Source organism: Ursus maritimus, unplaced genomic scaffold (assembly GCF_017311325.1).
Source record: "Ursus maritimus isolate PB19 unplaced genomic scaffold, ASM1731132v1 scaffold_18, whole genome shotgun sequence".
Lineage (NCBI taxonomy): Eukaryota > Metazoa > Chordata > Mammalia > Carnivora > Ursidae > Ursus > Ursus maritimus.
This window is the reverse complement of record NW_024424230.1, coordinates 50,817,644-50,831,336: the sequence shown is the minus strand read 5'-3', so window position 1 is coordinate 50,831,336 and position 13,693 is coordinate 50,817,644. Positions and strand designations below refer to the sequence as shown.

Here is a 13,693-nt window from a genome sequence, read left to right as displayed (position 1 = left end):
GGAAAGTATTCTTCATCTGCTCTGTCATGTGAACGCATCATTCCCACGTTAGTGAGCAGCGGCCACACCCCGCTGGTTGACTACATACTGTAAAACCACAAGAAGCCACTTCAGCCAGATCCGCCCATTAGCGGCTGGGTGGTACGATAGTGTATAGCAGTAAGTCATCCTCCAAGCAACTCCTAAATGTTCTTTGGCTTTTCTTAGCATCTCTAGGCTACAGGAGTCTCAAAGACCTTGTTCAGCCCCAGTTCGCAGGTGGGGAAGCTAAAAGCGAAAGAGCAGTGACGGCCGGTATCTCCTAACAGTAAAGCCACCTGGTCTTAGCTATGAAGAGTCACCAACTCAAAGAATATACACATTGAATTTTTGATATGAGAAATATACCTCCAAGGAAATAGTCCAAAGAAGGAAAAAAGTTATAAAGATGATCGCGATGAGTCATAAAAATGAAAATAAAGTGACAGATCGATGAACTAAACAAGAAAATTACTGAAACCTGAGGCAATAGGAGATTAGAAGCAAACCATGCCCCTCAACACACGGTAGGATACAAGGAGTACTAGAAAGAGCTAACTTGGGCACCCGGGTGGCTCAGTCGGTTAAGCCTCCGACTCTGGATTTCAGCTCAGGTCATGATCTCAGGGGCCTGGGATTGAGGCCCACGTTGGGCTCCCTGCTCAGGAGGCAGTCTGCTTCTCCCTCTCCCTCTGCCCCCACCCCACTGCACTCTCTCGCTTTGAAATAAATAAATCTTAAAAAAAGAAAAGAAGAGAAGAGAAGAGAAGAGAAGAGAAGAGAAGAGAAGAGAAGAGAAGAGAAGAGAAGAGAAAAGAAAAGAAAAGAAAAGGGCTAACACTGATAAGCCTGCACAGAAGACATGGAGACGATCACGACAGGTGGAAAAAGTCAAACACAATATAGATTACAATGAAATCAAATGCATTAAGGTACACTGAACAAGCACTAGAAATAAATGTAGAACGTTGCAGATGTTTGAGTTTACTGTTCATTGTTTCTTCCTCCCCTAAACTTCTGTACACAATCATAACCACAGCTATTTTTCATAAACATCAACTTAGTGGTAAAACCAAGACTAGAATTCAGATGGCCAAACTCCCAAGCAGAGAACTATAAAGAATACCTTATTTTCCACACTGAAAAATTTATTCTACCTCAAGCCACTAGGAGAAAAAACAACTTGTTGAATCACATATAAACGAAATGCCATTCTGAGCAAAGGAAATGAAAGCAAAGGGCAGGAGGCTGGAGGGGGGGGGAATCAGCATGTAAGAAAATGCTTCTTTTACATACTCTTGGTGACTGTGGAAACTGCTACGATTTTTTGGAAGGATAATTTGGTAATATGTATCAAAATTTCAGAATCCCTTTGCCCCTGCAATTACACCTTTAGAAGTTTATTCTAGTAAATAATCAGGGATGAACCTAAAATATTAACAGGAAAAAATGTTTATTCGAATACTACCTATAATAGTGAAAAAACTGCAAACAACCTAAGTGACCAATAGTAGGGGATTGTGTTCAAGTAATGACGCTCTCAAAAGCTATTAAATGATATTGTAAATTATTGAACAGTTGTTCATTATAGATTAAGTTAAAAAATAAATTCTAAAAACAGCATGTTCTTGGGGCACCTGGGTGGCTCAGTCGGTTAAGCCTCTGACTTCTGCTCAGATCACGATCTCAGGGTCTTGGGAACGAGCCTCACAGGATCCCCGCATTAGGCTCTGCACTCAGTGGGGAGTCTGCTTCTCCCTCTCCCTCTGCCCCCTCCCCTTCCCTCTGCTTGAGCTCACTCTTACGTGCACACATGCACTCTCTCCCAAATGAATAAAATCTTTGAGAAAAATAGTATGCTCTTTATAGTGGATTAGGGGTGAGCATTTCCTTTCCATTCCTTTCTGAAATCTCATGAAATGACAAAACAAAAACAGAACAACCATGTCACGTATAAAAAATTAGGAATCAGAATGGTTTTGGACATTTTAACAGCTGCATTGAAAGCTAGAAGAAAATTGAGTGATGCTTTCAAAATTCTAAAGGAAAATTATTTCCAATCTAGAATTCTAAAGGTAGAATAAAAATATTTTCAGATTATAAAATAATAGAAAGTGTACCTCCCATACAATCTTCTCATAAAACCCCTGGAGGATATGCTTTACCAAAACAAGGGAGTACAGGAAAGAGGGAATCAATGGGAGAGAGACAAGTAAGATCACTGGTTGGCAGCTGTGAAGGAAAAGAGGATGACCAGGTGGGGCAGGTAAGAAAGCTCTAGAAGAGATTGCTTCAGGAAGACACTGAGTGTCTGAGCATAATGAGAGGACATCTAGATAATCACCCAGAGGAAAGTTTGGGTTGAAATAGGGACAAAGACATACAACAAAACAAAACAAAACAAAAACCAAAAAAAAAAAAAAAAAAAGCAAGCAAAGGAAACTATGAGACAATTGCTAACTCTAAAGAAACCAAAAAGCTATATAGGAAGGCAACAGATTCATAGTATACTACATGGGTCAGCTGTAAACATTGCCTATACAGTTACTACAATGTAAACAATAAGTACTAAATAATTTAAAACCTGGTATAAACTGTATGGAAAGGATGACGGTACAGGAGCCATATGCTGGAAAGCAGATGAAAAGGAGTCAAACCCTCATCTCTTGTGAGGTCAATAGATATGCAGGTAAATTCCAAAAGACGATCGATCGAAAGAGTTTAAAGTAATTACCTCTGGGAAGGGAAAGTAGGGGAGAAGAAGGGTCACTGGTTTCCTAATGGTCCTTTTAAAGCTATCTGACTCAGTAAACTACATATAGGCTTAAACTTTTATAAAATAAAAATGAAACAAGAGTAAATTATTATGAACAAAAGACCCCCTTCGTGTGTCCCCATCACGTTATCTATGATGACTTATTGTAGTCACTTGATTTCTGCTTGCCTTCTGTGAGTTCAGGGACCGTCTGCCTTGTTTTTTACTTTTCCCAAGGATCTAGTACAGAGCCTGCCAGATACAGAAGCTCAATAAATATTTGTGGGATGAATAAATGAATTTTTCTTTAACAAAATGTACATGGAGACACAAGAAAGAGAGTAATGTGTGATAAAGTGTTAGCAGTAGTTATCATACGGTGGTGAGATTATGTGTAACTAAGTATTTCCCTATACTTTATAAACATCGTTTAATTGATATGCATTACTTTTTTCATAAAAATTATTTAAAAATATTTTACAGACAATACTGGAAAACACTGCAAGTTTTAAAACTGACAATACTTCACGGGAAAATATAATCATTTAAAGACAAGTTAACTATCAAATTCATGAGAAAACCTAGGTCACATTTATTCTCAAGTTAAAAAAGAAGGAAAGATAAAAGGACAGAAGAGTTTTATCCACAAAAGTCATTTGCTTAATGTTAAAAGCAAAGGTGCAAGTTATACTGCTTTCTTAAGCGCTGAGTTTGTGCCACAAAAAAATTCAGAAACAAATTTAAGAGCAACTTCGCTGGATGCCTCTAACTTGGGGCTTAGCTTTGCAAATATCTCACCCCAAACAGAATGACAATGATTCTGATTTACCTATTTTCTAAAAAACCAACAATTTAGTTCCTTCAAATTCAGATTTATGGGAACTTGTAGATAAAAAGCAAAAAACAAACAAAGCATCTCTACACCTGACTCTTCTCCTCTGTGCCACACGCTACACCGGTCTGAAACCATCCCCTGCGCTGACTGCCAAGTCCCTGGCTGTCACAAGTTGGCCCTGATGAAGCAATTCACTTGCAAAAAAAAAAAAAAAAAAAAAAAAAAAATCTGTACTCTGATCGCTGCTGCTTCTGCACATAAATTTGCATGCCACAGGTGCCCACTGCAGGCAGTGTGTGTGTTACTTGAAGACCTTGGGGAGATCGCCATTGTAAATCATAAATCCTACTGTCTGCAGGAGCCCTGGAAAGATCACAGGTGGTCACGCACAGGGAAGCACAAGGGAGAAGTTACCTGTGGCTTTCTTCATGCTATTGCGAGGCCGAGCAGGTGTGGGGCGGGGAGTTTTCACAGGGTCCCTGGGACCTTCCTGGCAGTCTCCTCCTCTAAAGCCAGGGCAGCACCTCCATTCCAGCTGTGTCACTGTCTTGTACCTGGTGACATATCTGGGTCTGAAGTTCACACGATACCTGCGGAAGAAAAGCATGGCATCTCTCTTTACCAATTGCTGTCGTGAGCACCGCTGGCCCTCCCTGACTTGGACCAGAATGAACAGGATCCAAGCCCCTGACTGCTTTCTCCAAGAGGACCCAGAGGGGACCACTGGTCTCTTCAGTCCAGCCCTGACCCCCGGGGTTTAGCCAAAATCAGATTGGCCTCCTTCTTCCATCTCTTAGACCCACCTGCACACAGGTCCCCTTCCACTGATGCCAGAGAGACAGACGACCTAGAAAAGCCTGGCCCCACAACTCCCGAACTGAGCCGTTTCACCCACAACTTTTTTTTTTGGGGGGGGGGTCACTGCTTTGTGGAGATTTATTCTGGGTAACTCAGCATCAGTTGTTTCATATTTTAAGGAACCCTCCCTAGCACCTTTGTGTCCCATAGCATCTGTGCATTCATCTTGGCACCTTCCTTCCTGCAAAGGTAGCAGGCTGTGAGCCTTCAGACATCCGTGTTCAGTTCTTTTTAAAGAGATGCCCTGATCCATACAGCTAGTGACAGAAATAAGAATCCCTTTTAAAGTATACATTCCCCAGGGCCTCTGGGTGGCTCAGCCAGTTAAGTGTCTAACTCTTGATTTAGGCTCAGGTTATGATCTCAGGGTGTGAGATCAAGCCCCCTGTTGGGCTTCACACTGGGCGTGGAGCTTGCTTAAGATTCTCTCCCTCTCCCTCTGCCCCTCCCCATCCTCTCTAAAAAGAAAAAAAAAGGACACATTCCCCCCCACACGTGCACACCACACAGAGATTCTTGTGATGAGCCGTAACGTCCTCCAGACCCAGGGCCGGGTCGGGAACAGAGCGTGGCAATCCAGCAGCCCCCGGCCACTCAGAGGGATGGATTCAGGAACCCAACGCCCCCGGGTGCCCCTGCTCACAGCACAGAGGCAAGTTGCTCCTTAACTTATCCCAGCTTCTGCTTCCAGCTTGGCATCGAGGCTCTCTAGAACGTCTTCACTCGGCCTTCATTCTAAACACCAGCCCTAGCAGCTGCCCTTCTCTTTGGGGGCCAATTCCCAGGAAGGACTCAGCTCGCTATCTCTTCCCCAAGGTTGCTGTGTGCTGCTCAGGGGAGAGTGGGTCCCATGGGGCCTGGTGCCAGCCAGGTGACTCCATCTCAGGCACCCGCCTTGTGGTGGGTGGAGTTCAAAGTCACATTCCTGAGAAAATTGCTAATTACTAAATGCATGGGCTTTTGGCCCCTCAGGGTCAAAACCATGACACCTAAAACCTCAAGTGTAAGAAACTCTCCCACCAACAGGACCCCAGGTGACCCTCTGGGCCCTGGGGACGGCGCTGTCCCAAGCATTCGTGTTCTAACACCTGTCACTGTCCCCGTTTCACTGGCCCTTCTAGGGCAGTGGTTCACAGCACTGGCCGAGCATCAGAATCACCAGGAACCGTAAAGAACTGCTGATGCCCTTGTCTCACTCTCAGAGGTTCGGATTCAGTTGGTCTGCGCTGGGGCCTGGACGCACCGATGCTGAGAAGCCCCAGAGGGAGACTTTTTCAAGGAAAACAAGAGAAAGCCCAATGAACGAACCAGAAAAGAAGGGCCCTGAAAGGGTGCGGGTGGGGCAAGACTTCCCTTTTAGGCTCTTCGTTCCCTCTTATTGCCACCACACTCCATCAACGCCCAACTATTTAGTTTCCCCTTTTCACAAATGGGAAAACAGAGGCTCGCTGAGGTCGAGTGACCTGGCCAAGTTCCAACAGTCAGGAAGGGCCGGGGCTGGGATTTAAACCCAAGTGTTCTCTCCTGTACCCCAGAAGGCCCTCCCAGCACACAGAAGCAGGGACTCGGAGACTGCCTTACATTTGAAGCAACCCCACCCGCCCAGAGATGTTCCACAGACCTACGAGCTGGGTCAGAGGGTAGCTGCCAGCCCCGTTCCACAAACACCTGTCCGAGCATCCGACCCTGCCTGGGGCACACCAGCCCCTAGGTAGCACCCTACCTGCCAAAAGAATTCCTTGTGTGGTCCTAGAAACTATTTTAAAAAAAAAGAAAGAAAGAAAAAGGAAAAGAAAGTTCCACTTCATTGTTTTGCACGCTCAAGTATAGCCTAATGCTGCAAAAATGTGTAATCTCAGAAAAACTTGGTTCCTCTGAGCATTTAAGACTGAATGTGAAAACGTGTTTGTGCTCGGGTGTTGAACGTGAGCCAGCAGATGACGGCCCATAGCAAACCCTTCTGGATGTTGGCTGAGCCGGACCAGGAGAGCAAAACCCGAGGCTGCAAGTCCGACTCCCTCCCCACCCGGAGGCCTTGGCCCCAACTGAGCCGAGTGTAAGAAAGTGCTCGCTCTTCCAACACACCTCATTATTTTCTTTAAAGGCAGTTATCTTGGAGCCAGCTCATAACTTAGGAAAGTTCCCTGGAGTTCCTGCTTTCCTCTCCAGCCCCACACACAGGCCCCACTCCCGCCCTCCACCCTCATGGGCTTGCTGTAGGGTTTCCGGTTTGCGGCGTGGAGTTCAGGTGGACAGCCTTCCTGACAGTCTAAAGAACAGCATGTGGAAGAGCCCTCCCTGGCCAGGGGTGACGGCTGGGAGCCACCAGGAGGCCACCTCCAGCCATGGGAAAGCTCGCGTTCCGACTGCTCTGTGCACGAGGACATGGGTCCCAGAGGCGACTGTGGGTCCTCAGGCCTCAATCTGGGGATGGGAGGGGAAGAGGTAGGGTTGTGCAGCCCTGCAGCTTTCCTGGGATTTTCCCTGCAGAAATGGGGCTTGCATCTCCACGAGAGCCAGCCAGGAGGTTCTCCAGAAGATGGGAAGAACACAGCAGGATTCCCTGGGATTCCATCCCTCAGTGTTCTGCAGGACAATATCCTGGCCAGGGAGCTTTAAAACAAATGCCCAGGCCTTTATGCCCCAAATTCTAATTTAACTGGTCCGGGGCGAGGGGTGCCCAGGCATCTGTACCTTTCAAAAACTCCCCAAGTAATTATCAAGTGCAGCCAGAGTTGAGAAGTGCAGCTCAAAAGTCAGGGCACCCATCAGCCTTCCTTCCTCATGGGAGCCGGGAGCTTCTGAGGCAACCGAGGGCTGGACAGCCAGGCAGGGGGAGTGAACTGACCCAAAGCCGCCCAAGTGTTACCCCCAAGAACCCTTGGGTTGTAAGCACATTGGAGGTGCCCCATGGACACTTACTGAATCAGCTGACTGCACCCAGCTGGGGGTGGCCAAGCAGAAGGACTGACAGCCCAAGGGACAGAGTCGAGGCGGTGCTGGGCTGTAGCTAGAAGGCTGACTCAGGCTGCAGCCTTGGCCCCCATCCCAGTCTTGGGTAGAGACTGTAACAAAATCCTGTCCCTCAAGGGAGCCCCATCCACAGCTGCCTTGGGCACTCCTGGGGCCCCTGCGGGCTGCAGCAGCACGCCGCCCCAAAGCCCGAGCCCACCCTAACCTCTGCCAGCGCTCTTCATCCCGTCCTCTCAACTCTCCTCCCCTTCCCCTCCCTCTGAAAGCCTTCTGGGGTGGGGGGTGGTGAAACCAGGGTTCACCATTTTTATGAGTTCAAGCACCGTGTCAAGACATCAGGTCAGCCCAGAAGATTCTACTGAGAAGGAAGGTGGCAGGAAGAGGCTGGAAAAGTTGAATCCGAGTTCGGGGACCATAGGGCTGGGAATGTCCCTATTGAAACAAAATGGGACAAAACTTGACATCACTCCCCTCCCCCCAGACTCCTTCCCATGGACAGGAGATGAGACTTCTTCCATAACATGGTCTGTTCACCGTGTTCAGTGTTTGTCTTCTCACAGACCATAAGCCCTGTGAGGGCAAGAATTCCTTCTGGTTTTGTTCTCCACAACATCCTCAGTTTTAAATACAGTGTCTGTCCTGTTGTAGTTGTTCAACAAACAATGAAGTATTAATCATTAATCAATAATCGATTAATCAAACTATTTAATGATACTAAGTCTACTTTCGATGAGGTGTTGGGGAATCCAATGTCCACGTTAAAAGCCCCCGAGTTGTCCTCAGGTCTAACCCCAGCAGATGTGAATTCCTGAGCCTTCCCAGAACCAAATCAAGCTCCAGAGTCCTTGGCTCATAATGGGTTGGACAAGAATCACACACAAGAAGGTGACCTGAGTTGTGTTGTCCAAAAAGATAGCCATTAATCAGGTGTGGCTTTTAAAATGTAAACTAATTGGGGCGCCTGGGTGGCACAGCGGTTAAGCGTCTGCCTTCGGCTCAGGGCGTGATCCCAGCGTTCTGGGATCGAGCCCCACATCAGGCTCCTCCGCTATGAGCCTGCTTCTTCCTCTCCCACTCCCCCTGCTTGTGTTCCCTCTCTCGCTGGCTGTCTCTATCTCTGTCAAATGAATAAATAAAATCTTTAAAATAAAATAAAATAAAATAAAATAAAATGTAAACTAATTAAAAGTAAACGAAACTGAACGTTCATTTCCTCGGTCCCCCCGGCCATGTTTCAGGGGCTCAGGAGCCACCTGTGGTGTTAGTAGGAACATCTCCATCATCATAGGTGTCTCCTGGACAGAGCTGGCCTGGACATTCATGAGACTGTTGAGGGAGCAGCAATGGCACACATCTGTCCGTCTCTTCGCTCCCATCCCACAGCCACCTGTCTTCTTTCTCCTGCCACATCCCTCCCGGGCTGCCAGTAGAAGGCTTTTCAGAAATAACCACACATCACTGGCAGACGTTCCTTCCTACAAGGTAGGGACCTACAAGGTAAGGATCATTTCCCGGCACTTAGTACTCACCTCTAACTTCTTTTTTGAATACATGCCACTAAAAGTGCACTAATCTAAAAGCCCAGTGCCCCCACTGGGACACTCGTTTGACTGGGATTTCATCCAAGAACAGACTTTCTAGTAAATTCCTCTCTTTCTCCAAATGCTGGCTTGTCCCCAAAAACCTGGAACTAACTCTTCTTGCTTCATTCTGCGTGTGGTCCCACACAGTATCCACTGGAATGGACTGTTAGGATGGAGAAAGAAGCCAGAAAGAAGAGGTGCCTCCCTCTCTCTGGTAGGGAGCACCCTGGACCTGAAGAAATAACCGCCGATCTGGGACAACGTCAGCACGTACATACAAGCAAGAAGACATTTCAGCGGGTATCAGGACGCACATCCAGGGCAGACTCGGTTATCTGACATTCAGGAACTATTCCAAGTCTTCCACACCCAGGCCCAGAATTCACTTTTTGTTTTTCACTGTGGTTAATATGTGTAACATACGTGTGGAATACACATAACGTGAAATAAACAAGTGGGACTACATCGAACTGAAACGCTTCTGCACAGCAAAGGAAACCAACGTAACAAAAAGGCAGCCTAACTGAACGGGAGAAACTACTTACAAATCATATATTGATAAGGGGCTAATAGCCAAATACGTAAGGAACTCATATAACTCAAAGCAAAACCAAATTCTATTTTATTAAAAAATAGGCAGAGGATCTGAATAGACATTTTTCCAAGGAAGACATCCAGATGGCCAAGAGGTTCGTGAAAAGCTGCTCAACATCACTCATCATCAGGGAAATGCAAATCAAAACCACAATGGGGTACCACCTCACGCCTGTCAGGATGACTGGTATCAAGAAAGATAAGAAGTTGGGGTGCCTGGGTGGCTCCATCAGTTAAGCCTCCGACTCTTGATTTTGGCTCAGGTCATGATCTCAGGGTCCTGGGAATGAGCCCCACATCAGGCTCCCTGTTCAGTGGGGAGCCTGCTTTTCCCTCGCCCTCCGCCCCTTCTCCAGCCCTGCTCACGCTCTCTCAAATAATAAAATCTTTTTTAAAAATATCTTTATAAAAAAAAGACAAGAAGGAACACGTGTTGGCGAGGATGTGGAGAAAAGAGAACCCTGGTGCATCGTTGCTAGGGATGCAAATTGGTGCAGCCACTGTGGAAAATAGTATGGAGGTTCCTCAGAAAATTAAAATTAAAAATTAAAAAATAAAAATATGATCCAGGAATGTCACTTCTGGACACTTATCTGAAGGAAATGAAAGCACTAACTTGAAGTTTGTTCTCTATCCGCCTCCCACCATGTGCACTGCACCATTATTCACAATAGCCAAGATATGGATGCCCTTAAGTGTCCACGGATGGACACCTGAATGAATGGATGGACGAAGATGTGGTGCACACACGTACACACACACACACACACACACAGGAATATTAGTCAGTCATTAAAGAAGAATGAAATCCTGCCATCTATGATAACACATATAGAACTTGAGGGTATTACGCTAAATGAAGTAAGTCAGACAAAGCCAAATACCATCCGATCTCACTTCTACGTGGAATCGAAAACACAAAAAACCACAAGGTAACAAAAAATCAAGCTCATGGATAGAGAGAACAGACTGGTGGTTGCCAGAAGTAGGCGATAGGGGTGGGAGAAATGGGTGTACCGGTTTTTTTAAAAATTTAAATCAATCAAATAATTTAAAATTAAAAAAAAATGGGAGAAATGTACCAACCCTACGTCTGAAAGGGCAAAGGGAGCACAAGGTTATCAAGATGTAGAGAAAACCAAGGCTGTGAGTAGAGTATTCGGGGAAGGCTGCTGGACAGGAGCTGGGGCCCTCAGTGGAGGACGCGGTCACTGCCGACTTCACCCTGGAGGGCGAGAGCGGATGCCTGACAGCGGACGGAGCCACGCGGAGCTGGACGGGGAAGGAACCCAGCGAGGTGGTGCGAGAGAGACTTCTGAAAACCGAAACCACTTGCAAGTATCCGTAGACCAAAAGCAACAGCCCTTTTTACCAGTTACCCGAGCGACAGGCAAGGAACGTGCCAGCTCGGGTTTCATGAGTACAGTGAAAGGATGACAGCACAACCAGGGCAGACACCTAGAGCGAAGTCAGGATGGAGAAGGACGGAAGATGGATCTGGGGGCAAACAGAAAACGGGCACACGTGCTGCGAGCGAGAGCAGGAAAACCACACGCTCTCAGAAGCCAAGGGAAAGGACTATTTCCAGCGCCGCTGAGAGGCTCGCGGAGCAGAAGGGCTGAGATGCTGTTTGTCCCACAAGGAGATGCTCGGTGACCTGAGCCAGTGCCGCTCAGATCAACGGGGAGAGAGGACGCTGGGGCCGACGAAAGGACGAAACCAGCAAGAGAGGGCGGCACAGCCCCCCAAACCTCTCCCATCAAGTTTGCTCGCGACGGGAAATGGGAAATAGGCGCTGACCAGGAGGCTGATGAAGCATATGTCCCTCCACGTGCAGGAAAACCCTAACCAGGGAAGGATAAAGCCGAGAGGGCAGCGCGGGAGCCGGGGGAAGCAGTCCCGGTGCTCGTCCAGGGAGACTGCTCGGGTCCCTTAGCCCTTCGGCCACGGACACGGTGGGGGTGCGTGCAGCGGGCTTGGGGGGGGCAACGGATTCAAACCCAGTCCCTAAAAAAAGAAAATTACCCTCTTCACCATTTTTACAAGCACTGTTCAGTGGCATTAAGTCCACTCGCACCATTGTATGTCACCCCCAGAACGCTTTTCATCTTCCCAAACTGTCGCTCTGCACCCCTTAAACACTAACTCCCACTCCCCTCCCTCCCAGCCCCTGCAGCCACCATTCTACTTCCTGGCTCTGAACCTGACCTCTCCAAGGACCTAACAGAAGTGGAATCATACAGCATCTGTCCTTTTGTGACTGGCTTGTTTCCCTTAGCATAATGTCCCTATAAGAGAGAAACAGACTTTTCCTCTCCCCTCTTAGGTTTGTTCCAGGTCCTGTGAATTAAATTGACAAAAGACAGGAGAAAAGACATCCAAATTATTAATATTTTTTACATGCCTGGAGGCTTCACAGAAAAAAGTGAAAACAAGCAGTTAGACTCAGGGGTCTATCTACCATGTTAACACAGGGTGATAAATTCTGAAGTGACTAGACCAAGGAAAAGGGGTTTGGACTTCTAGGGGCAATAAATTGTGGGAATGTGGCTAGTAAGTATTTGGGGGAAACTGAGGGAAGGTAAGGGCAATTTTAGTAAGGTTTGCTTATGCAGACTCATCCATCTGCAGTGACGAGGGTCATTCTCTTCATCCTGGTACAGGAGAGACAGGAACTTACAAGCCTGGTTTTAGACAGGAAGACAGAAGACAGAGGGGCGCCTGCGTAGTGCAGTCATTAAGCGTCTGCCTTCGGCTCAGGGTGTGATCCCAGCGTTATGGGATCGAGCCCCACATTAGGCTCCTCCGCTGGGAGCCTGCTTCTTCCTCTCCCACTCCCCCTGCTTGCGTTCCCTCTCTCGCTGGCTGTCTCTCTGTCAAATAAATAAATAAAATCTTAAAAAAAAAAAAAAAGAGGGAAGACAGAGACCTCTTCTTGTCTCTGCTTTTCCTCAACTGCCTTCAGGTCAAAATAATCAATATACCAATGCAAACGTTTTGGGATGGCCTGTTCTGAACTCCTTCACCCTCAGGGTTTGCCCGTAGTTGTAACACAGGTGAAAGTTTCCCTGCTTTTTACACACTAATTCACTTTTACGAAGTTTGGTCTCGTGTGCTAATTTAGAGATTGATGAGACAGTAAACTAATTTTCTAGAAACTACTAGTGACAAACGAGTTTTTTTCTGGCTTTCACTGTTATTGTTTTTCTATCAATCAATGAATAAATAGATGTGCTTTTTATGGAAGTAGCGACAGAAAACACAGGCAACAGAGGTACAGAGTTTGACACTGGAAGTGATTCCAGAACCATGTTGAAGAGAAAGAGACACTTGCCATTTGATGTGAACCCACTCTCTCTCACTGGACAACCGAACCCCGGCCACTGGAGACCTTGCGCCTCTACAAGGACAATCTCTGCGATCGGAGGAGGGGACTCTATCCACCCGAGGTCCCTTCCAGTGCAAGCTCTCCACAGGACGAAAAGGCCTCCCACACAGGACAAAGTGAAGACACCAAAGGGCCTTCTTCCAGGTTAAAGCACACCAGACACACAAACCAGAATTTTCATCTTCTCTTTTTCAGCTCAGTGACACAATTTTAATAGGATCTCTGCATGGAGAAATTAATGGAAGGAAAGAAACATAGAGTATTTTCCTTGGCTTTTTAGGCAAATCCATCTGAGTGTTAAAAGCCAGAATGCTTAGGCAAACACATGTCTGAAATACAAAATGCATCTAATGAAACCAAAAGATGGATGAGCCCTGATTGAAATCAGATTACAAGATAGCTTTAAGTTCACTTAAAACAAACAAACAAACAAGCAAACATATCCTAGACCAAAGCAAGGTGTTCAAAATGAAAACGTACACACAGGAGACTGTTTCTTCCCTGTATGAAGGGGCTGTATTTGCTGGCGACACCCCAATCATAAGCTACTTATGTTTGTTTCCTCTTGAATTGATTTCCTTATGTACTTAGAGTGGCAAGTTAAATTTCAAAACCTAGACTCCTCTTTACCCCTCAGTGGTTTGCTCCGATTACACAGCGTGAGGAGTATCCCCCCCCCCCGTGCTTTA

At 46.6% G+C, this 13,693-nt stretch overlaps 1 protein-coding gene across 1 annotated transcript in view; it reads right to left on the bottom strand.

Annotated features, from left to right (window-relative positions):
• EMILIN2 (elastin microfibril interfacer 2) overlaps positions 1 to 13,693 on the bottom strand; it is a 53,461-nt gene that overhangs the window by 19,201 nt on the left and 20,567 nt on the right. Inside the window, exon 3 of the mRNA XM_040632689.1 lies at positions 4,023 to 4,198. Within this exon, the coding sequence (XP_040488623.1) occupies positions 4,023 to 4,198 (176 nt within the window). The remainder of the gene's footprint in view (positions 1 to 4,022; positions 4,199 to 13,693) is intronic.